The 26,424-nt window shown below is 34.4% G+C and overlaps 1 protein-coding gene and 1 long non-coding RNA gene across 6 annotated transcripts in view; one reads left to right on the forward strand and one right to left on the reverse strand.

Annotated features, from left to right (window-relative positions):
• The window catches only part of LOC117151329, a 14,924-nt gene extending 12,574 nt beyond the window's left edge, over nucleotides 1-2,350 (reverse strand). Inside the window, exon 1 of the long non-coding RNA XR_004461157.1 lies at nucleotides 2,123-2,350. This is a non-coding gene — a long non-coding RNA (uncharacterized LOC117151329). The remainder of the gene's footprint in view (nucleotides 1-2,122) is intronic.
• Nucleotides 1-22,735, forward strand: part of LOC100742209 (phosphatase and actin regulator 4) — a 68,222-nt gene extending 45,487 nt beyond the window's left edge. For 2 of the 5 annotated variants that reach the window (XM_024365726.2, XM_033319324.1), the window contains 9 exons: nucleotides 3,372-3,605; nucleotides 4,737-4,986; nucleotides 6,717-6,749; nucleotides 10,580-10,725; nucleotides 15,499-15,655; nucleotides 18,023-18,078; nucleotides 18,929-19,032; nucleotides 19,132-19,304; nucleotides 20,058-22,735. In XM_024365726.2, coding sequence (XP_024221494.1) covers nucleotides 3,372-3,605; nucleotides 4,737-4,986; nucleotides 6,717-6,749; nucleotides 10,580-10,725; nucleotides 15,499-15,655; nucleotides 18,023-18,078; nucleotides 18,929-19,032; nucleotides 19,132-19,304; nucleotides 20,058-20,073 — 1,169 coding nt within the window. In that variant the 3' untranslated portion in view covers nucleotides 20,074-22,735. The remainder of the gene's footprint in view (nucleotides 1-3,371; nucleotides 3,606-4,736; nucleotides 4,987-6,716; nucleotides 6,750-10,579; nucleotides 10,726-15,498; nucleotides 15,656-18,022; nucleotides 18,079-18,928; nucleotides 19,033-19,131; nucleotides 19,305-20,057) is intronic. The other 3 variants (XM_024365727.2, XM_033319323.1, XM_024365728.2) reach the window with 3 other exon arrangements.
• Nucleotides 22,736-26,424: the final 3,689 nt, after the last annotated feature.

The raw sequence follows: 26,424 nt of genomic DNA on the forward strand, positions 1-26,424 counted from the left end.
TTTTTTTTTTTTTTTTTTTTTTTTTGAAGAATCACGCTTCATTGAATTTTGAAAAACACCCGCTTATATACTTGCATAGAAGATACAAATATGTGATCTACAAAGATCTACAAAGAAGCAAAGCTATTTATTAAAAAGAGAAAGATTTAGATTTTAAAATATTTATACTCAAAGGTAGACATTTAATATGTTACAACTTAACAAGTAGCTTTTATGAATATTTATGAGTACATTATATGTTTTATACGAAATATTTTGAAATTTCGTTAACACTGTTACGAGACTATCATAATTTTTAAATGAGTGCGAGAATTAATAAGATTATGCTGGTGATGTTTCAAACGAATCTGAAAATATACGTACGTATTATAAAATATTTAGCACACGTATATATTTATTTGAATGGGATACTATGATATAAAATTTTTAATGAGGCGATAATTCTTAAATAATGATTTCCTTTTAACAATTTTTTTATTATTTTCAAATCCGAGTTCCACCGCGCTTAATTCGCATCGTCTATATAAATTTTCGGGGTTACGCGCACCTGAAAGAAAATACCACAAATACCAAGTAACTGAGCGAGCCACGAATTTCTCGTGCTGGTCGCAAAAATGTTAAATAACTTCTCTGGACACCTAACCGCAAGCCAGTGTCCGAAATTTCGGCGGGAACAACTTCGCGCATAGTTCCACGAGATCGCACGAATTCCTCGAATGCCCTAACCGAAAGCTGGTGGTTTGTGAACCAATTTTCTACTCGTTAATCTTGTTAAAACTGCCAAGGATATTACTTTATTTGTGATTGACATTTTAAAAATACATTCACCCGCGGAAATATTTGGACATTTATCGTAGGAAATTCTACTGACACTTGATAAAAGCGGCAGTCTATTTAATTGGCCATTTTACATTTTTAAAAAGCAATTTTTTAAATGAACCTCGGGAAATTTCTGACAGGATAGAGAAAAAAGGTTTTTAATGAAGTTTAAATGAAAGTTGCTCAGTGACTCACTTTATAAAATATCGAGCAACTTTTTCTGGGAAGCAACGACGTTAGAACTTGTTGATTCTGAAATACTTGGATAAACAAATTATAAACGTGTGTAGATAGAAATTAGTATGAATAGATGGCTAGATTGGCTTTTAACTAGCTACCTTTGAAGCTCGCAGAACATCGTACTTGAGTTTTTGAATAAATTCGAATAAAGATATTAGAAGATGTTAATATGGTGTAAATTACACGTTCCATACGATATGAAAAATTACTATACAAAACTACACGTTTCAAGCACTTATTTCCCTTTCCTTACTTTTACTACAAATTACAAGTTTATTTAATACATTGTACGTAAATATTGAACAATATGAAAGATATTAATAAATTATAGACGTTTCAGTTATAAATATATTGTGTAATAATGTAAACTTTATATCTTTTTTTTAATTAATTAACTAATTAATATAAAACGCCTTTTTTTACGGATAATTGATAAAATTGATTGTAGAACAAACAGAACCTGCAATATTCCGACTTAACAATGAATACTAAAGTGGTCACTAAAATGCATTGGGATCTGTAATAAATTCTAAATTTGCTTGTGTTATAGAATAAATAAAGAATAGCATCTGTTACTTCACAAATATGGATAACATACCAAATATCATTTACACCGATGTCGCTAGAAACTTCCCTTTTAAACCCATTTCATCAGCTTCAATGCCAAAATCACTCAACGTTCGAAAATGCGACAAATCCGTTACAAAAATAAAGAAAGAGGAAAAAGCGAGGAAAGCTTCGACAGTTTTATGCGGCAGCAAAAAGAGGGGAATTTGAAATTTAGCAAAAATCTCTGTTACATTGTGTCGTCTGGCGAATCCGCGCTGCGTTCATTTATTACGGTTTACGCGAGAATTTCTCGTGACAAATGAACCGTGACGCAAATGATACAGCGGGTGCTGGATAAAAAATGAGGAAACGGAGGATCGGGAGGAGTGGAAGTAAAGAAAGAGAAAAAGAGGAGAGAATATGAGCGTCGCAAGGGAATCCGTGGGAAAAAGTCGCGGAGGTGGAATTTCACAATTTGTCACGGCGACGAACGGAACCAGCAATGCATACTTACTTGCCAAGCTTCCGCCGGATCTATACTCCCCGATGAATCATATTTCCCGAAAGGATTGGCACACGTTTTCTCTCCTCCATCTTGGAGAGAAGTGGCCATGAATAACGTTGTCCACCGATCGTGACATTTTCGTTTCCATCGTTGCATTCCAACTGCGTTATGTGAATATGGTATAATAGAGGGGAAATTGTCATTTCGAATTGATCGAAACGAGAGATTGTTAGGATTGATTAGGTGCACTTGATAGATTGGTGGAGATCGTAGAGAGTTGATGAATTGCGAGAGAGTTATTGGGACGCTATTAAGTGAGATTGAAGAACATGCGGAGTAAATTTAACAACGATAGGATGATGATGTGTTTCCGTGGATTATTAACGTGTTGCGTTATCTCGAAGATTGCGATAATTTCGCAGAATTAATTTTTATAGAAGATATAAAACCAAATAAAGGTCCAACAGTGAGTCAACTTCGTTTAATTGCCGTTGCATAGAGACGATTGAAAATGGAAAAATGTTGAGAATTGTCTATTGTCGGTTCTATTGGTATTGTTCTTTATAAGAATTTTATACGATGTCTGTTTTTAGTAAACGTAATTTTAAGTAAATTTAATCATTCGTGATGCTACGAGGCTGAACTAGAATTTCCTTTCAAGGTATAGAATAATAAAAACGATCTCGAAGATTCTAATTTCATAGGATGTTCCTTGTCACTCGATCCAGCCTAGAGAAGTAGGGCGTTCTATATTCGAATTCAATCGGAAGTATTGAGATTCAGTCCAATAGAATATGCGATAGAACGATTCTCCAAGTGCCTAGATACGTCCACAATTCTATTACCTTACGAATCTTTAATTTAAATTGCTTTTATACTTCGTATAATTGTATTACCACTTCTACAATTCATACATACATATTATATTAGTTTTCTACCATGTTTTGGCGTTTACAGTTATGTAATTTAATCTTCTATAATAAAAAATTATTTGCTTATAACATAAAAAATGTATAATCGATTATAGCTTTTCATTATAATCTAGAATTTATGAACCAATGATTGCTATGAATAATTTGTTAGGTATAAGTACCAATATAATACTATAATTAAATACAGTAGTATATTGACAAATATAATAAATAAAATTACTTTATAGAGAATCAATATAATAAAATTTATTAATTATATATAAAGATAATTAGTAAATAAAGTAAACGAGGTGGACTAACAAATTATTTGTTTTATCCGTTTTCAGTGGAGAAGGGGATCCTAGACCAAAGCAGCGAAAACCAGCAGGTAATCGAGAGGTGTTATCCTCTCCCACCTCAGAATACGTTGATGTTGTCGGAACTTCCGGAACCGCCGATTCCTCTGAGCGAAATTGGGCCGATTCCGCCTCCTCCAATGTTCAGCTCTTCGAGTCCTACCCTCTTGTTGGCTAAGCAACGGCAAATACGGAATCCTTTGTCGTCCGACTACGAAGAAGAAGGTATGTACCAAAGGTCTACTGTTCATTATATATAACGTTTATTCTGCTATTGTTAACATAATATATAAATCACTGGTGTCTTTCATTTTTATTCATATACTTTAGATTGAATATGTTACTATATTGATAATAAATATTGTATTATATCAATGGGTTGTTATACAAATTTATAAGTCTAGTAAAATCTTTTCATTTGTTTTTTATTTTTGTGCTCTTATTAGATTTTCAGGGTTGAACAAATTTTTGTTATATTCCAAGATTGACTTTTTCTTAATTAAAAGGGAATTTCATTGATTATATTTACCATGTCTTGAAAATTATTCAAAAATAATTCTCAGGGTCTTTCACAATACCTACCTATAATATACTGCAACGATAGAAAAGCTGTAATTTCTAAAATTTTAAGATATATAAACAATAATAACTGCTAAATAACAATATTAAAGTCGATTCAATTAAATCGTACCATAAAAATACGTACTGTAGGTGCCATCAATATGGTGAGGCCGTAAAATTGGTCAGACACTAAAGTTTATTTGTTTAGAGCACCGAAACTGCAGTTTAAAACTCGAGATATCGAATCTATCTCAATGATATGTATGAATTTGGAATTGTTCTTTTCCTGCAGTATCTTTGAAGGTATTTTGTAAAATATATATTTCGAAGACGGCTATCTAAAAATAGATAATTCCGAGAAGCAGAAATGCGTAATTTTTATTACATTTATTACGAACAAATTTTAAACTTCGACTGGCAAAAAATTTTTGGAACCTAAAATTCGAGGTACTTCTCTAAAATCTGTATGGCCTTAAATGTGGATACACCACTAGCAGTAAATTAGCATCTATTATTTTAATTAAAACTTTACTCAAAGTCAAACTTTGATGTGGCATTTTTCTCTGTTAGTATAAATAAAACAGTATCCAAAATATTTTAGTATCTTGATTTCAAAACTAAAACATTCGATATGTTTTTGTATTCTTCTTAAGCATATTCCCTTTTTACACGTTAAAAACAATCTATCTAAAGATTTGTCTTTCTTTAAAATCGATAATAACAACACACGGAAAACCCAATCTTTTAATTTACTAAAAACACATCTTACGATCATTTTTCCTCCGCCTATCACAGAGGACGAAGAAGACTTCGACGTGGAGGAAGAAGACAACATGTACGTGCCGAGGATGTCGCAGCCGGACCCGGCCATCGACACGTCCAGGGTCGAGGAGATCCCCGCGAAGGAGCCTAAGTTTCACGCGGTGCCGCTGAAGAGTGTGCTGAAGAAGAGGGGTTCCGGAAGTGGGCCTGGCACGCCGCAGAACACGCCAACGCAGGAGAACAGGCCGTTGACCCTTCGTCAGGAGCTGCATGCCTCCTTCAAGTTAGTGCAACAGCAAGCGATTTCTCTGCTGACGGGAAGCCCTTCAGACACCTTTCTTCTCGAAAGACTCGATGGTCATACAACAAAACAGAGAAAGAGATTCATTAAGTTCTTAATTTAAACTATCAGGAAAATTTCTTGGGAATAGATATATTTCTATATAAGAAAGTTTCTAATTTCGATCGTTAAAAATGTTACATGAAAAAGAAATATTTCTCGAAAAGGAATAATTCAACAAAGTGCCCGCGAGTCTTTCTTTCGATCAACCACAAGATTCGTCGCGAAACAAAACGAGTCTTCTTCGGGGTTCGGAAGCATCGATAATAAGATATCTTTTTTGGTTTAATTGTGATTTTATTGGAAGAATTTCTTGATCGTAGTCAAACGACTTTGGTATAGAGAATAAAAGATTCGACTGAAATTCAGGGCGAATTGTTTGAGTTTAATTAGCGTGCTGGTTTTAATGAAAAAACGCCTGAAAACTCTGGAGAAGCTCGTCTGGAACATCGTTCTTCACCTTCCGGCCTTGTCATCTCTCTCACGCGCACGTGCACCGTGTTCCCGCATACTCTCTTTCTTTTTCTATTGCAGGTTCCCTTTCACTCATCGTTTCGTTCAAATGGATGCGCGTCGTGCTACTTTCGATATTATTTCGACGAATTTCGGTAGTAACAATTCGATTTTCTCGATTCCGTGCACTATTTTACATTACATTCGTCGAATTTAAGCGTCATACGCTATGATGCAAAATTTAAGGAATGAAGTTCTACAATTTTTTTTAAATAGATCATTTATGTTTTAGTAGAAGCATAGTAAAACGCATTTTTTAAGTTGTAATCTGCAAACTGAGTCGATACAAAACTCTTGATATTGATGAAATTGACTTGATATTTACAAATAAATGATTTTGCGAATTTTCTACATTTTTCACAGAAACAATTATCGGCTCCGGGTACAAAGAGACTCTATATCCTTCAACTCATTAATTCACGAATATCACTACAACATGTAGTTTCCAAATTATTATGCAAGGAAACCCTGATATTTACAAAAAAAGATAACACAATATTATGAATTTTCAAATTTTTTACTCAGAAGTCTTATCAAGCCAAAAAAATAACTTAACGCGCACTTATAAAATTCTCAAAATTATTTATCCAACAGATTTCTGTAACTCACAGCTTCCTCCTAATTACCGATACGCTAATGTCGTCTATTAATTATTATTAAAATCACTGTACAAGGAAAGAATTTCCAAATATTTAAATCAGAATATTCGTCGGGCAAAAGACTTTAACTTAAAGTGCACTGGGGAAAAAAGCCGAAAAAGTAACAGGAAATTTAAGTGCACTATCAAGCAGTAACATTTTATACGACGTCGTATTTCGAGCAGCAGTCAGACTATGGCAGTACATTTACCCAGCCGCGTAAACGTTATATAGGTTCCTTTACGAGGCAGCGTTTCATACGTAACAACCGAGATACTAAATCCAAAGTAAAGTACAGAGAGTGTTCCGTTTCGATTGTTAAAGCAAAAGAAGAGACGGCGACGTGTATTTCGAAGGTTGGATCGAAGGGATCGAGAACGATGCTCCGGTGGTGAGGCGAATCTCACGAAGGGGTAGCTTCGCGCATCCGTCCATTAAAAACAAAAAAAAAAGATACAACAAAAAATACATTATGTGTCAGTCACTAGTTAAAAGTATGGTATTTTTCTTATGCTTAACCAGAAGGCCACCGTTGAGGCCTAGGATGAGAATATGGTAATTGGGCATTGGTCTAACTAAGCATGCGCGAACCAATATGGTATATATACCTAAATATATATATATATATATGTATAAATATTTGTCTTATACCCACGGCGGTTGATCGCAGAGAACCAACAGTCATCTAGTCTCTCTCTTTTTCTTAATATTTTTCTATCTCTTATATATACACACTGGGTCTCATAACTGTGGAACCAATTAAAAGTTTTCAATTTTTGTACGTTAAATATGTTTGATATCGCACTGAGAAACTATTTATCGTCTTTTTCCTTACGAAACATAGATTGTATGTAGTGGAGAAAAGAGAAACGATAGAAATGTACTCGCAGTTTATTCTTGTTTGATAGCATATAGCATAATATTTAATTATAAAAAAATTGAATTCAAGATAGAATAAAATGAATATGTAACAATAGCTTTTACAAGTTCAACTATTTAATCTTGCATACTTCTAATCAAGTTTCGTTGCATTGTAGCTGTTAAGAAATAAAAATTTTAATGTGGTTTTATTGTTATAAGGCACAGTGTATTTATATTTACTCTCTTTCATTATTCTCTTTTTATTATCTCTTTTCTCTCTCTTTTTTAGCTCTCTCCATATTTGCTCTATTTTTCTTTTTTTTTTCATATATTTATTGTATATTTCTATTTTTCTCTGGAGACTCTTTCCTCCTTTTCTCTCTTTCTCTCTCTCTCTCTCTCTATTTCTTTTTCTTTCTATCTCTGTGTCAGCATCAGGAACGCCGTGAGCATGGTAAACCTACGACCTTAAGCATGAGAAAACCCTAGGGAAACCCATGAAAACTGTCGCCCACGCTTCACTCATCCGATTATTTACGTTTCACGCGGCCAGAGAACCTCGAACCATCGATCGACGAGAACGAGGATCTCGAGATTCCTTATCGTTGCCAACGAATCGAGCTAGACAATACAAAGCAGTTCGATTCGTACGTCGGCTGTAATGGATTAAGAAACGTCACCTCGGTCCGTGACGGTTCTTTGCTTCGAGTTCTTGTCTTCTTACGTTCCCAATGCCACGCGGCTTCGACGCTTTTTACGCTCGTTCGCTTTCACGACTGACGATCGAATTTTTTGGCTAAGAAACGCGTTGTTTCGGATTCACTCCTTTTTTCACAGCTTTTTCGAAGTTTTCTCGAGGAAACTAACGTTCGTCAATTTGTTTTTTAAAAATTCGTGCACGATGTTCTTGAAGAATTTCTTTTAACCCTTCTGTGACATTAGCTTGGTGATTTTGAAATTTGTTACATTTATATTATAATTAATGCTTATATGACCTTAAATGCATGAAATATATCAGTATTATCAAACTATAAAATATCGATATAAATGAGTATAAATGGACCATCTATTCACAAAGAAACTATCCTTGTTTTTTGTTATTTTATTATTTCCACAATTCGAACATTTCACCTTAATTCGTAGCTAGCATCTACTTTTACATTTAAAGTATTACCATACTAAAATATTTTAGAGTTTGTGACATACAATTGTTGTGCGTGTACAACGATTAATCACTGAAGGGTTAATTAAATTCAGCTGGCATTTCAATGTTTGAACAGCTGGAGGTTAATGTAACTTGGGGGTGCTAAGTCTGTCTGGTACTCAGCTGTTTAAATAATTGCAGTTTGTAATATATTGAAACCTTTTCTATGTGCTCGTTTCTGTTACTATGTTTTTTTTTATTATACATTATTCTGCATCCTAATCCTTCGCACTATCATTTTCATCATCAGAAAACAAAAACAATACAAGAAATAACAATAGAGTTCTGACAATAATTCCACAATATCATCGTATAGCACTAAATCTTAATTCAGTGCAAAGGATTATGATGCATAAATTTGAAATTATTCTGTTTTGTAAAAACACCCTTGTAAATTTGCCTAAATGTATAAAGATCAATTTTGTATTCTGCCGTTTTTAATAATTCGTAAAATAATAATATTAATCCCTTTTTAGCAGATTTACTTACGAGGAGGTGGCAAGAACTGCGAAATCTCGAATGAGTAGGCTGCATGTACATTCGATGCTTTAGATTGATGGTGAAACAGTCCCCGAAGGATTTAAATGCATGACCTTTTGTTTTCGAGAAATTAATAAATTCTTTTTTATTATTCTTTATTTAGCTTTCTTATTTTATTATTAGCTTTTGATTATTCTTTATTTATCATAATGGATATTTTTATCATTTTGTAAGTGAAGATTGTAATAGAAGCATTTAAAACATAAATAATTTCTGAAGCAAGAACATAACTTCTCGATTAGTTTCTCGAGAACAAAGAGTCACATACTCCAATCTTTCTGGAGCTGTGCTACTATTAACGCAAAGCAACAAATGCGCATATAGCCAATTCATTCGAGATTTCGCAGTACTTGCCATCTCCTTGTTCGCTCATAAATTGAAAATGGTAACAGAAACAAATTAAAATCAGAATCGATCTTCATCGATACGTAGTAACAACGGACGAAATTAAAAGAATGACCTTGATGACGAAAAAATACATCTTAGAACGAAAAATGACGGAGGAAAAGCTCTAAGCAATTTTTTAGTCGTTTCATTTTTCCATTCGTTCATACGTATCAACGAAGATTAAAAGAAGTCCCATTAAAATCCGTGATGAGACACTTTTTCAACAAGTTGGCCAAATTTAAAAAGTAAAAGAAACAATAAAAAGAGGAAGATAGCTGTCACAGCTTCCTTTCCACGGTATCACGAATATCACAACCAGTCTGCAACGCGAAGTTAAACATGACAAAAAAAATGTTGCATCCGCGTCGGAAAGGAAACGGCGTTATCTGCGTCGACGTCGTTTGATAACCCATTTCGTGACGGACAAGGACAACGTCCGTTTCACGGAGAACCCGTAACTTGCTTCTGTTATCTTCATCAACGTGTCACATACACATACACTGTGCAGATAAATACGCTACCGCCAGAAAGTATCCGGACACTTGCTTATTCCTAATAAGGTTCTGTATTCTGATTGCAAAATTACAGACAAATCGAGTTGCAATAAACTTATTCCACATAACCTGTATAGTACTGTATAATCGAATATTGTGACGCGGTTAAATTATTATCAAAAGCGCGATGTGCAATAATAAAATTAGTATTTCTATTTGTCAAACCTTACAGAATTATTTTAATTTCTGAATTACGAATCATTAAAAAGGATCTTCTAAACTGATAGGAATACATTAGATATCGATACAGATAGTGATATTTGATATATTATTGCTATGTTTTTAACAGATACTTTAGAGTTACAGCCCCTGCCCATTAAATTAGGACCATGTATACAAGTTTCGCACTTTTAACTGTAACACTATTGCATAAATATATAAATTCTGCTAAAGAGAGTATAAGCGAAACATACATAAAATCTTTGTAATTAATATGAATTGTCGTGATACATCAAATTTAGTTGTATCTTCCAATGTTAATGAAAGATATTTAGTGATTTCGAATGATCCCAATTCGGTAGTGGACTAGACTGATATGATGACCTTTTAAGAAACGTTGTAAATGCTACTTCTAATTATTAGTTTGATATTAATTTGAATACTTTGGCAACGTTCACATGATGTTAGTACAAATCGATCGAAGTGTCCGGATATTGATAATCGGTAGTGCATACTGACCAGGCCGTGTACCATTATTTCATCCCCCTCCGTAATCGCATATATTCGTATTTGAATCGCCGTAGAGTAGAACATTGATTCAAGTAGCGTCAACCAGCGCTTTATTTAATAAATGATAACAATAATAATCGATTGAATGTGTTTCGTGACGATTCTTTCAGCAGTCGACCGGTCAGATTTGGCCTCGCTTTGCCGTGCACTTTGGAGAACAAGGAGAACGCGCGGCCGTACGTGATAAGGGAGGACGCTGACGGCGATTCCGGAGACGGACAGGTACTCTACAGGGATGAGTACGACGATGAGAAAAGTAAGTACCGGAAACGAGTGCGGTGGAAATTTAGTGTAGGTAGCCCTCAGGGAATTGTGAGAAAAAAGTTGAGGAAAGTTTAATGCAGTGACTGCTATGAGAGTCATAGAGGTGAACAGAGAAGTGGATGCATGAAGTGGTTAAATTAAATAAATGGTTATGTTCGTGTAGCTTTTAGTATCCTTAATTTTATAGTAATAGTATAAAGTATCGAACGTGTATCCAAATATGCATAACCTAAAGACTGTATTAAAACAGAAATAGGAAAATTTATTCAGCAGTGAAACCTGTAGCAAGAACTTGTATATTTACGAAAACTATAATAAAATTTCATCCTATGTTGAGTACAGTCTGTGATATCAATAACTGAGCTGTCTATCGCAAATTGTATGTGCATATCATTCGCACAATAGAGGCGTCTCAAGAATGTGAATTGCGCTGGCTATTAAAAACAGCCAGCGTCCTATATATACAATTCATTGGCTATTAACTACTTTGAAATTTCGATGCTCTAAGGGTGCGAATTTGACAGACACTGGCATTAAATTCGTCCTCTATTTTTTATTAAAAACTACGGCCAACTATTGATTTTTTAGTGGGAAGTTAATTAATGGATTATCAAAAGACGACTTAATTTCATTTGCCTCTGCGTTGGGAAAGTTCTGTCGTGAATTTTTTATACGCCCAAGGTTCGCCGTACGCTTCCATTAGCAACTTCTCCTTTTCTTTCTTTTTTTTTCTTTTTTCTCCATCTCTCCACTTCGATATTATTAAACATTGAGGCATCGAATAACCACCGCTCGATCCACGTGTGGCCGATGGCCTCGATAACTCATCGACGAGCTTGACGATTAACTTATTCTCTCGTTTAACGTAGTTCAGTTATTGCAAACGTCACTTTCAACACGTTCCGACGTATACGTTGCGTTGATTCAATTATCTCCAAGAAAATAATTCTGCTTACGTAATTGCCACATTTTTGTCTTTTCTAACGTTTCGTTGACATAAAGACAAAGAACGAACCGAGTCACAGTGTGCCAAGACAAAAATTATTATTTACGTTTTTCAATTCATTTCTAGGAAAAAAGAAATCTATTTCACAGTTAAGCATGTTGTATTTTGGTAGCGGTGAATGTGTTAAGGGAGCAAGTCCAGTGAGAAATATTTTTTAATAACATCTTAAACGAAGGCAAAAAGGATAAAAGCTTTTTTCAATGGAAGATTCGTTCGGTGTTGGTCGAGCTTAATGAGAAACACAATACCATCCTCGCCGTTCTTTTTTTTCCTTTCTCTTTTCTTTTCTGTTCCTTTTTCTTCCTTTTTTCTTTTTTTTTTGTCTTCTGGAGGAAGGAATTACATAAACGATGTAGCTGCAACACTACCGTTTCTAATTGAAATTTCTTCCCCACTTTAACCTGGGTAAATGTGAACGTGAACCCCTTAACAATTAATCCGAGGCAATTAAAGCGATTCGTTAATGATTCTTTCGATTACTTTTCCATCTTAACGTTACTCGATTCGATCCCACTTTATGCTGATCGCTAGGTTACGGATATTTATACAGATTTACATTTTTAGACACAATTAAAGAAATGGAATCTGTGCACAGAATTGTTTCATTTTCTAGATATTATAACGAATATTCTACTTTGGAGTATTTTATATATTTTTGCATGTTATGTCCCATGATCTTTTTAGATCGCAATGGAAAGTAATAATCAGTAATAATTCGCTAGAGAAATTAATATACAAAAAGACATCTACTAAAGAATTAGCTATAGAAATTAAGAAGGAAAGAATACTAGCTGAGAAATTTACTTCGTCCATTACATAACCATTTTATATATTTTTGGATACATACGGTCCTTATATCTTTGCGCTTTTATATTTCCCATAAATGCCTAAAAATCATGAGACAGGAAGCTTTTATTTCTTCCTTATTTTTTTTTAAGGTTCTTTTTGCGATATTTAGCGTTATGGTGTTACAAGAATTATTGTAATATTTTACGTTTCTGGTGGAAGAAAGGCAGAAGGATAGCTTTAATTTTTAGGAGAACTAATTTTAATTGCTCGTAAAGGGAACTAAACATGTATAATTTAGAATAAAGTTCGAGACAGAAATTCAATATAACTTTTATGTGTTTGAATAAAGCGAAAACTCGATAACCCAATATTTCAAACGGGTGTCCTGCAACAATGTTGGGCATTGTTAAAGCGCACTTTTGTTCGAATAATGCATAACGAATAATATTTTATTTACTATGCATTCATTTGCGTATGTGAAAAAGTATTACATTACTATTATGTAAAGACTAAATGCGTGAAAATTGTTTTGTAACGAATATGACAATAATATACGACAATATAGCACGAAGATTTTATATAAAAATATTGCATCGTAAACATGACTTCTGGTCTTGGACTAATTCCACTTCGTATATCCAATTAGACACTACTCGACGGTTCGTTCAACAACTCAAACCAGTCGTATCTCTACAACTAAGAGCTCAGCAGATCACGTTCGTTAAGTTCGTTTGCTTAGTTTCATCCTGAAGGAGCATGCTAGTCCGAATTATCCTTGCGTATATATGTTTTTAACCAAAATAATTAAAAACTTTAAAGCCCTTCGCGATAATCAAACCTTTTAAACGGGACATATACTTCCGTTAAAAAATCTTAGGATATCTCTCATTTTTGATTGCATGCAAAGAGATTTATTTCACTTATTTCATATAGTCTTGCATATGGGTATAAACATCCATAATACGTTCATAAACAAACAAAATTCCAATTATATTTGTGGCTTGGTGCAAGAAGAGTCAAATGTTATACTTTTACAGAAAACAAGTTAAACCCGGTGTTGAGTTTGTAAATAATTTTGCATTCTATATGAAAAACGACGATTTCAAATTCTACCTAAAAATTATTATAATGGCATTTGTATATGCCAGTGTGAACATTTTTCATAGAATCAACTTCCTACAAAAGGATAGCAAAGTTAACATGAAACACGCAAATAACATAAGCTTTAGTTCTCTCTTCTTGCATCAGAAAAGAAATTTGGAACAGCAGAAACTTCTATCTTCTTCGTGTCAGAAATTATTTGAACGAATTTTTTAACATATCTTTCAATGCTAATATCTTAATTTTATGAACACTGACATTGGTACTTCTTGCATCAAGTCACAGGCATGACAATTAATCAAAAGAAATTTTTTCATACCTTTATTAGCTACTTTATTATCCACCTCATTATTTACTTAATTCTTCTGACTTTAAAACAGGTACAATAATTATTCGAAGATATTTGAGCGAGAATGTACTTTGTGTTTTTCCTAATAAGAAAGACGATGATAAAGTGAAGTGGTTTCGAACAAGGGTGGACAGGTACTTTACGGGATAAAATATGAGGCGTGAAAGGGTCGTAAAAAGATGGCGATAGCTTGATTGCCAAACACACGAAATCAGCATTCGCAGTCCGGACTAATTATACTCCCGGCGCGATACGTTTATTCACATAGACAAACGCGTGATCACGCAAACGCCTCGAAGGTTATATTAATCCTCGAAGATCGCTGGCAAGCAGTTCAGTGTGTTTCTGGCCGTTGCGTTGTTTTGAATTAACGATCCTCCTACGAAACGCAGATTATCGTCCTATCGAACCATCGGAAGCTATAATGGAAAGTTCGTCAGTTTGTTAAAAGATCTAAATCTAAAGATCTAAATCTAAAGATCTAAATCTTGAAGAAGTTGTCAATTCAATCTAAACCTAATTTAAATCGATTTATTTACGAATTTGCGGACTCGGGCCGAGATTGATTCGAGGAAGATTACCTCGGAAGGGAATTTTAGTTTTTGAAGAAGATTAAGGGAAGAATTAACAGTGCGATGACACCATGCTGTCAATCTGGACTGCGTCGACTTTGTCGATCGCCTGTGGCTCGATGGATTTTTTTAAACACGAGCCTCCCATACGTCGTAGCCTTAGCTGTTCCTCCCTCTTCAGTGGTAAATCGAAATTGAATTTAAATCGGTGGTTAAATTACAAAAGAATCGATGAAAAATTAACGTGTACTTTGGTTGTCTATATACAGCATGTTGACTTAGACGACAGTGAGGAATCTTATTAGTGGACTAAGAATTTAGAATGATATATATTTTTGTGGATACAGTTAAACAAATATACTCTTATTAGACATTTGTTTTACTTATTATATTCTATAACGAGTACTGTATTTAGAATATTTTATTTTTGTATATTATATTATATCCTGTAGTATATTTTTATATATTGTAATCTTAGTAGACTTTTTGCAATTTTTTATATTACGATCTATTGTCGATTTAATGTTGATTAATTCTTATTTGGAATAATTTTTTATCGGGTAGTCAGAAGTGTCTCAAAAATAGCGGCGATGAATCACGTTACGATGAATACCTAGTATAGTTTGATCAAAAAGTCAGTGTCAAATTCTTCAGAAAGGTTACACCACCTCGGAAGTAGTTACAGACCATGTAGAGCATAATAAAAAGAATCTAATTTTAAGTTAATATTAATTATTATAATAAGAAGAAAATTCCTGTAATCCAATATTTAAAAATAAGATGCTATTAATAGCAATTAAGTTACCCTTTACCATTAAATTCTTTAGAAAGTTAATTAGTGTCATCTCGAAAGTAATATTCATCTGCGAAAAGGAGCTTCATGAGTTAGCGTCTCGTGAACATATAAGTCATGTTAAATTAAGAAACTAATTGTTTCTCTAATTGCAGGCCGGTTGGCAGCAAAGATTGCGCGCAAGGAGTCGCTGTCGCTGAAGCTCGCCCTCAGGCCAGATAGGCAGGAGCTCATCAACAGGAACATCCTTCAACTACAGACGGACAATGAGAGGCAGGAAACGAAGGAGGCAATTGGTGCCAAGCTTATCAGGTGAGCAAATGTTCCTCATTTTTTCTTTCCTTTATCTATTTTTTATTACAAACAAGAAACGAATTGATAAAATTATTTTTGTTCTTATTTTCTTATTCTCAATTGATCTCTGAAGATTACACTAATTAATAAATTGATATAATATACAATCTAAATAGAAATTAAATAAAGAAGACCAAACAGAAAATGCAATTAACTTTTTGAAATCAAATGAAATTTATTCAACGTCTACCTAAAACAGAAATACAATTTTCTATCAAACAGATTCATTTCCATAAAAGCAGAGAAATGTTTAAAAGTTACCAGATAAAAAAGGGCAAGGTATAATTAACTTTCTGAAACAAATAACTTTTATTTCCATCCCAACAAAGAAAGGTAATTTTCAATCAAACAGATTCACTTTCATAATATAAAAAAAGAAAAAGAAAAAGAAGCTCGTTATAAGCCTCGATAAACTCATCGTCCTTAGCGATGGTAAAATAAAATAAGTGATAATAGATGAAAGCACGGCAAACATTATTCGAGGGTGGTCCATTGATTGTTTGCATTGAAACGGCCATTGAATCCTCGCGTATCTCGCTTTGCCATGAATAGTGACGTCTGCAGCCATAGAAAAGCATTGCCTGAACTGTTAGCGATATCAGGCCGACGAAGTAGTTAACGTTTCGTTTGAATTTATGCACTCGCATTGGCGTAGCTACGAATCATAAATTCAGGACTAAACCAAGAACGCGAAGGATTTGCCTCCACAAGCTAACCCCTTTAGGGTGAATACGAATTTCTCGATCACCATTGATGAGTTTTCTAGAATCGATGTTGTTACACTTGCTCGTGAAAGTATTCGAGTATTTGAAAGTATTACACAGTGGTTACAAAATTTGTAAAAATATTTGTATATGCACATTCTAATTTTTCAATGCGGCGTGTTTTCATCAGGTTCCACATCTCACTTTCATAGTGTATTATTAATTTCTCTAGACATATGAAAGTACTACCAAATGATATGAAACTTGATATACTCGGACATAATTGATTGACATAGAAATGCTATAGTAAATGGTACGAATACAAAAATGGCGCAAACACTTTTTATAGCTACTGTAGAAACTTTTTATAAATACATGAACGTCACGAGAGAAGATAATATAATGGGTACATTTTTGTTGACTTTCTGATTTTAATATTACTCCATGATCATAGAGGAGAATTTTAATATAACAATTTCAGACTTTACCAATGTAATCGCAATAGTCGCGTCTCATTACAAACCTAATGAAATTTCAAGAAGTTTGGTATACCGCATAAAATAAATTTATAAAAATTGTTTACGTAATACTATATAAATACTAAATCCTATATAATATTCGAATACCTTCGTACGTGCGTAGTTTTCGAATATCCTTGATGCCTCCGTTTATTGATTTTCCTTCGCGAAAGTTTAATCATTCATTGGTGGATTGAAATTGGCCGTACGGCTTCGATGTTAAAGTACAAGATGTTAAAACGTAAAAGATTGTTTGTTGAATCGTGTGGAGATATAGAACAGTCGAAAGTGCACTTCGTTTCGCTCATTACGTGAAGGAGGAAGTTCACAATGCGTATTATCTTTGGCTTATGAGAAAACAGTTGATATCGAAGTCTGTATGTGTACTGTTAGAACTTGAAAAAGATTTAGGTTCCATTTCATATTTAACCTTTCGACTTCTTGAATAATTTTTTATACGAAGAACTTTATTTCATTTCTGGCAGTTCAGTGTTTTTCTTTTAACTTTGACTGTGAAGATGTGGTAGCCCCATTTTTGTTGATCTCCTGACTTTTTATGTCACTCGGTAGCTAAACAGAGTAGCTAGTATAAGATAGTTTAAGAAGGAATTAACTTGATAAACTCGAAAATACGAGTCTTTTAAAAATAAGTAATAAATTCCAAAATGTTTTGTCAAGGAACGAATAATTAATTTAATTCTATCTACGTATAATTAACGTTGTTAATATTCTTTAAACGTGCAAGAAGGTGACAAAAACACGAATTTCACTGCAAAGATTGTTTTGCTATGGGTTTGGTTAACAACATATTCAATTCTAAAGTTTCTCTCCTATAACTAACGATAAACTTGTAACAATCATTATAGATTCATTTTCTGAAATATCAAAACATCTATTTATAATATTTACAAGAATGAATTTAATACTTCACAAACATGTGACGTTAAGGACAATACGTCGGATCACGGGGCAAACAGAAGATAACCACGATGATTCACTTATTTGTCTTCGTGTGAATTTTACGCTCTCTCTTGATCGATACAACCGATTGAAAGAAAAGCGACTTTAAACTTACACTGATTCACGTGGAATTCTTGTTTCAGGCGGCTGAGTATGCGGCCGACACAGGAGGAACTGGAGGAAAGAAACATTTTGAAAAGTAAGCTCCAAACGCAGTTAACTTTTTGCAAAATATCTATCTTTGTTAATTAAAATTGAAACTATGTATTAACTTGTTGCGGATGAAATGGTCGAATACTTGATGCTATTTTTTGAACTTAATAGATTTATCGGAAATAAAACTGTTAATCAAAGTAATATTAAAAATTACCGAGCAGGGAAGCAAAATGTTAAAGTATGATCCGTCATTTCCAACTAAAATTTTTCACACTAAAGATAGATTTCTCTCTGCAATATCTGCAAATCTATTTATTTTGACCTTTTCAAACTTCTTTAATGTTCTGGATTTTCGCCGAATTCTGCAAAAATTCCAGGTTATTTATTAACACGTCTATTTCATTACGTAATAAAAGAGGGGGTTTCCCCACAGAATTGAAACAAAAGTGAAATTTTGCATCTGTCCAAATGGACCCAAGAGTGCTACGGAGAATTACTATAACTTCTCCAAAAGTTATCCCAATGTTACGAGCAACTCTTAATCGTATTATCTTCAAGTTTAATTCCTGTTTAAGAAAAACAGGCTGCTTCGATGCTTTCTCCGCGTAATATCTATGTAATAAAATAATTGTCAGAATTGACAAAAGTTCAATTAATATATTGTATTCAGCTAGTTTCAAATTTTTAATTAATGTGTTATTAATAATGATTGATAAATAATATCGAAAGATTAAATATGTAAGATTTTACGTTTTTGTAAAATTGATTATTTCATACGTAGCAAGCAAATATCAAGATTGTTTGCATACTTCGATGTTTTCGCAATTTTTCCATTTTCTCGGCCATACGATAAATCTTGGATAAAATATGATGCCCGCGTAATCTATTTACAGAGCAAAGTCCTGCAGAGGAGAAGAAACAAAAAGAGGAGAAAAAGCGGTATCTACTGCGAAAGCTCAGCTTTCGACCGACCGTCGAGGAGCTCAAGGAAAAGAAGGTGTGTTTCGTTCAGTTTTACCGTTATAACGTTGTGCTATGAAATCGAAACAACCAGGAAAGTGAAAGAAATGTTGGATTTTTTTCTGTATTTTATTAGATTATCAGGTTCAACGACTACATCGAAGTCACGCAGGCTCACGATTACGACAGAAGGGCTGATAAACCCTGGACGCGATTGACTCCAAAGGACAAAGCAGCCATTAGAAAGGAGTTGAACGAGTTTAAGAGTTCGGAGATGGCCGTTCATGAAGACAGCCGACACCTCACCAGGTACGCTATTTTTTCATGTATTTACGATAGAAATATAAAGATAATTCTGACATGTCCTGTATATTTGTTTATTTATTTATGAGACAGATTAATTTTTTTAATTTAAAAACAATAGAAATTCTAGATTATTAGATAATGAATATGTTTGATAATTAATATATTTTATTAGAAGTAAAAATATGAAATTTCCGTAAATTCAGACATAAGATTATTTGCATCATTCACGGATAATAACACTGCTTTTTTTATATTTATCATAACATGCCGAATTGGCACGAGAAACAAATGAAGATTTCAAAGATAGACAGACAATGTGTTTGTTCTTTTCCACACAAAATACTGCAATTCATGTTCTAACCCCCAAGAAACTACTATAGAAGCTTTAAATTGTACTTTTATTGCGTTCCAACGAAACCAATTTCAAATAAAACCTTAATCCTTTGGATTCTTCTGTGCCACTGCAGAAACATAGATAACAGAAAAATTATATCTGTATTATCTTCTGTAATAAAGAATGGAAAATAAAAAGAAGGCTACAGTCTAAATAAATTTAAAAACCTTATCGAAACAAAGTTCTTAATTTCAGAAGATTTTGCTATAAAAGTGTACTGAAGATTGCAAAGGATTAACGAAGTAGATTGCTCGAAATTAAATTCAATATCGTCTGATAGAAATCAATCGCTATCCCAGCCATTCCAGCCGGTCCATTAACTACAGACTCAAGTAGCGCATTTGTATTCTGCTCGGTTGCAGGTTCCATAGGCCATGACAATTGCAATGTGTTGAGGTGCTACAGTGTGGTGCGGGTATAGGTGAAGGTGCAGTGTGGTGGCCTCGCGTCGAGGCTGGATAACAAAAATAAAATCTCTCTCGGTTGATCGTGGCTACCGGGGGTATTTCACGACAAGAGGAATTTTTGCTAATACTCCGTTTGTACTCGGGGCGACGGTGACGGTGGTTTCTTTTTATGACGTTGCTGCGTCGTGTTGTCATTCGTCGTCATCGTCCTCGTCGTCATCGTGTCATGCATTGCGTCTCTCTCATCGGTAGATCGTCCTATCCATCACCCACGCATCGGCTCATCCGCCATTCGCGCTGACGACGAACGTCTCCACGACGTCGACGAAGATTGTGATATAGGGTGGCCCGTCCTATGGAGTAATTGAGAAAAGAGAAAAAGTAACAAAACGATCGCGTCGGGTCACTCGCTGATTTCTCTTTGTTAGAAAAAGAAAAAGACTCGTTCACGCCTGAGCTCACCTAACGCGTCTATTAAAACTACTCCGGATAAAATTGTCGGAATGTCCAGTGTGACGATCTTTTTGAGCACTTTTGCATTCTTTCGATGCCAAACTAAGCAAATGAATAGAGAAAAATAAAGAAGAAGGAGAGGAGATTGATAGAAGACTAAGATTGCAGCGTTAGAAATTTGCAACTTAGAAAATCAAAAACGTCGTTCTATAATGATATGAGACTCTTTTTGTACGAATGTTCGTGGAGTTCGAACTATTTAAAAATGAAAGAGCAGGTGATTGCTTGTTTCATTTAAGATTGATGCTCCATGTCGACTACGAAACTTTGCCATCTCTCAGAATTTCTTATTGCGAGGCATTGACTTGACTTTTATGGGGAATACGAGATGTAACTGAGAAGAGAGATTTATATATCCTTAAAGTACATTTTCAGATAAACTCTAAGATAATATGCAAATTAAACGTATACATTGGAAGTAGCTAGATGAAGATAGAAAGATAGCACGATCGACGAAGGTGGCTCTTCAAACAGTCCCTCTTCATGATAGAAGAAATTCGTTTAATAGAGGGAAGGGAAAAAGAGCACGTGAGCTCGTAGGTGAACGGGTCTTTCCGTAGATTTTAGATCATAACTTCTCCTTTTGCCATCAGGCTAGCTCGTCAGTGTCACCTGGCAACAAAACGCGTATGCGTAAAGAAAAAAGCGACTCCTAAAGAAAAAGGTCTTAATCCTTCAGCATTCGTGTGATAACAATATCTTGCGGATAGTTCGCAAAATACTCAAACTCGACGTGAGATGAATGTGCATCACGATAGATGATTAAAAAACAAATGAAAGAAAAATGGAGAAGAACGTCGATTAGAAAGATTGATTTAGCTTTCGATTTAGTTGTTTAAAGATGGGTTAGTTTGAAATATTTTTATACGTTGACGTTCAATAAAAAAAACCGATAGAGAATTGTTATCATCGACTCGGCACGAAAGAAACGATTTTTTCAATCAAACGAAATAAAAGCCTCGTTTTTTTAATCGACAAAACGATCGAACAAAGAGTAAGAAAAAAATGAAAAAAAAAAGGAAATACAATGAAAATAAAACCCATAGCTTCGTGGTATATATGGCGACTATTATGTGATTTATCGATAGAATTCCACGGATCGTGATTTTTATCGACTTTTAATAACCGATGACTTTGTTGTTTGTATCGCGCTAACGTTGCATAGATTATTATAATTAAGCATTGTTCCATTTTTGCGCGCGGACAGAGACGTGTTTTTTGAATCGACTCGTGTGCGAATATCTAAGACAATCTTGTTCGAATTGACAAGAAAAAGAAAAAGAAAAAGAAAGAACTATTTTTCTTTTTTACTGCCAGGTATCACTATTTCTCTATTTGCGGAGCTGCCTTGAGGAGCAAACGCTTTATTGACTTACTATACACAGAGGAAACACACAGAGACGAAATGGAAAATAATGGAACGTGCGAGAAGTGGACGCGGGGAAACAAAAGAAAAAAAAAATATATATATATAGTTGTAAAATTCCGTTTTAGCGATGAACTCGATGAGAAAATGGAAAAGGAGAGAAAGGGGAGAAAGGAAGGAAAAATGCATTGTGCAATTACACACACTTTGTACAGAAATAATATACATAGTGCGTATTTTAGTGGTTATTATTATTGTTATTGTCATCGCTAGCGACACTGCGATCCTCGTTGATTTTCGATCACGCGTTTCGATCGTGGAAGCATCGGTCTTGAAACAACATAAGAAACATAAATTTTGTCTACGCTATATTATATCGGTTATGCCATCGATCGTTCTATTAAAATTGATCGTAGAGTAGACAGAATTGGTCGTTTGATCGGCACGTAGACATATTGTAATCAATTGGATAGATGATTGATCAAAGAGACGTAAAGAATACGTTTCATAGGAGTTTTCTTAAAAAGAAAAGGGAAGATATGAAAGAATCGAAACGTGTTTCGATGTCTTGCACGCTTAAATCCCCACACCCCCTCGAAGCTTCCTGTCCTTGCAAGCATGTGATCGTCATCCGTTTTAACGCTCGTGTAAGCTTGCGTCGAGACCAAATCGATAAAAAGAGAACTCGTCGCTGACGCCTTCTGCTTTCGATGAACATCGTGAAATTAAAAAAAAAAATGAAATGGAACAGAAATAACAACAACAAGAAACGAGATTGCAAAAGAAGAACAATTAATAATCTGTTCTGTTGACGAGTTTTTCACGTCGAGAAATTACGAAGAATTTTCTTAATAATTTCTGGACGTTCTCAACTTTAATTGTACGAATCTCCTTCGATATCAGAACTCGATCACACGAGTTTCTCTCTGCGTGATGTAAGTCGCGATGATGTGTCGATTTTCCTTCTAAATAGTAATCTAGTTTTAACGATCGTCCAATGGGGTGAGAGGATCGGATAATCGATCTCTCTCGTAAACCCGTCGGTGAACTCAGTTGTTCGATATTATATGCAAACAAGCAAAGAATAAAAAAAAAAGAAATAAAAAATTTCGTCAACTTCGCGGTCGTCGAAGATGTCGGGCCGGAAAAAGATGATGATGATGATGATGATGATGATGATGATGATGATGATGATTATGATGATGATGATGATGATTATGATAATGATGATGATAATGATGATGATGATAATGATGATGATGATGATAATGATGATGGTGATGATGATGATGATGATGATGATGATGATGATGATGATGATGATGATGATGATGATGATGATGATGATGATGATGATGATGATGATGATGATGATGATGATGATGATGATGATGATGATGATGATGATGATGATGATGATGATGATGATGATGATGATGATGATGATGATGATGATGATGATGATGATGATGATGATGATGATGATGATGATGATGATGATGATGATGATGATGATGATGATGATGATGATGATGATGATGATGATGATGATGATGATGATGATGATGATGATGATGATGATGATGATGATGATGATGATGATGATGATGATGATGATGATGATGATGATGATGATGATGATGATGATGATGATGATGATGATGATGATGATGATGATGATGATGATGATGATGATGATGATGATGATGATGATGATGATGATGATGATGATGATGATGATGATGATGATGATGATGATGAGAAAAAAGAATGGGAAGAGTACGAAGACCTTCTAGTGAACCACGGAGACGCAGGTGATTAAGGAACAATGTAAAGTAGGGAGATGAAGCGTCTCTCTCGTTCCATTGGTCGAGCGCTGTGGCTACCGTGTAGTCGAACAAATGTATCCATTAATTTCCGGGTTGTCTGGTGTGTAGTATGAATGTACTATGTGGTTGAATATTTAATTAAATCGAGAGAAAGAGAGGAAAGAAGATAGAGTAAACGGAAGAAGAAGAATCGACCGAAATCGAAAGTTTTAGGGGTGCGAAAAAACGAGAGTGAAAATAGTAAAACTCGACGAGAATACATTTAAATTTTCTCCTCGAGGTTTTCCTATTTCTCTTTGTGCACACATTTCACAATTTCTTATCCTTTCCCTTTTTCGTTATATTTTCCTTTCTTTCCTCGAATAAGTTTCACCGTTTTCGTCGTGTGAGAGCCACTCTCGAGGACGGATGATCTAGAAGCGACGTGTACAGGACACGACATGCGAAACATAACGATTAATTAGACGAACAATTGTAAATAATAAGTTGAGACGATTTTTAGGCGTAACGAAAGGGGAGAAGAAAAAATAAAAGATAACACATTGTAAAACACACCGCAATAGTGATCCACGCTACACGCTAAACGATATTACGCATGGCAGAACGAATGAATACTTATAAATATTTGATATTAGGTAATGAAGAACAAGAAAAGAAAACTGGTGCCCTAAACGCGGGCGATACATAAGTACTATATACATATATAAATATTATACATATATATATAGATATATATATTATATATATTATTATATCGAGGCGTACAAGCAGTATGTGCGTTTTCCAGCACAGATAGTTGGTATTTTGTGTACAAAAAAAGGAAACAAGAAGAAGGAAGAAAAAAAATTGCGTAAAAAGCGAACCAGAGAGAACAATTGTTGGATATTTTCGCCGCGCTCTGTCCAGTCTGCGTGATTATTATTATTATTAATATTATTATATTATTATTGTATTTTAATTATTATAATTTTAACTTTATTATTATTGTATTATTATTATTATTATCATGATTTATGTAGGAGATGCGCGATAAAATTATTTATCAGCGCCGACAAACGTCACTGTCGAGTCGATCGTTCGCGACGATCGAACCAGTACGTTTCCGACCACATTTTTGAGCAAACCGAAAATGCAGAAATTTTCCTTCCGTAAAAAAATACACACTCCCTCTCTCTCTCTTTCTCTCTCTCTCTTTCATCTTATCGGACGTCTCCGCCACGATCGATTGGTCGATCCCATCGAAATTCGCCACCGACTTTTGCTCTCCATCTCCTTCGCCCCGTGCAATTTCGATTTGCTCTTGATCCTCGTACATCTTATCGTATGTACAAGCTCGATTTACTCACGTTCCGCGAAATTCCCATTATCGGAACATAATAACGCCTCTGTAAATTAAATATCATTTGGCAATCAACACTGTTCTAAAGCATCTGACGTTATTTAATATTTCATTGAATAATTTTTGTATGGGAATATTTCGAAAATTTGAGACAAATTTTTATCTATGCCACATTTTTTAATCAAAAGATTGATATTTTGGCATTTTTGAATGAATAAATTATGAAATATATTGAAAAAATTCGGAGATGTCCTGGGTTAAAAGATTATGACATTATGGTATTGGTGCAGTGATTTCAACGCGTGGCAATGACATCACCACTCAACGTTCTACCACGCATTTACCACGTTCTACTACGCCATTTGAACATTCGCATTTCTAACATTCTATTTCAAATTCAGATTTTTATTCGCCCAAACTTTAAATCGTCCGAAATAATTTTACAATTACATGGTAAGAATCAAATACTGTGACGCCAATAGCTATTTAAATATGCGAAATTTCTCATAATTCTATTAATTACGCTTCAATAATAATCGAACAATAATTGTAATAATAATTAGGATGGATATTTGTGAAATTCAAAACAAATGTATTGAGAGAAATGAATGATTCTAATAAATAATCGTTTCAAGAAGCCAACTAAAGAAATAAAATTCGCGGACCGTGTAAAAAATCGAGCACACGCTCTAGCTACATAACAAAACAAAGAACAAATAAAGAAGCATGAGGGGAAAAAGTCAGGCTGTAAAAAGAAATTGTCGCGATCGGTGGCCGTGCCAAACACGGCCGATTCTACTTGTATCATAATCTCTTACGATAGCGCTATTATTAAACAATAACGAAACAGTAACAACAATAAGGTAACTCGTAATTTAAGGGAGTATGAAGAGGGATGAACGAGTAGTTGAATGCGAGCGAAAGAGCGTCTGTATGAATAAATCTCGTGCGACGAGTACGCGATTTAGTGATCGCTGTATCACTAAGAGAAGCACCTCGTAGCTACGAACGGGCTTCACGGCTTTCAGTTGCTGGTCTCGCGATTTTATTTACTTCTGCTCAACCCTATGTATCTGTCCAACCTTTATTTCCAACGAAACCATCGATCTTCTAAAAACGTCTTAAGAAGATAGAAGGAAAAACCAATGATTTCTTTCCTCCATGCAATAAAACAGCCAAAAAAGAGGAAGGTATATCGCCAAGAAATTAAAAAGAAAAAAAGACACGAGACCAGTGCCTGCGGCCGGCCCAAAGGATTTTTACCAAAACGACTCC

Source organism: Bombus impatiens, unplaced genomic scaffold (assembly GCF_000188095.3).
Source record: "Bombus impatiens unplaced genomic scaffold, BIMP_2.2 scf_0149, whole genome shotgun sequence".
NCBI lineage: Eukaryota > Metazoa > Arthropoda > Insecta > Hymenoptera > Apidae > Bombus > Bombus impatiens.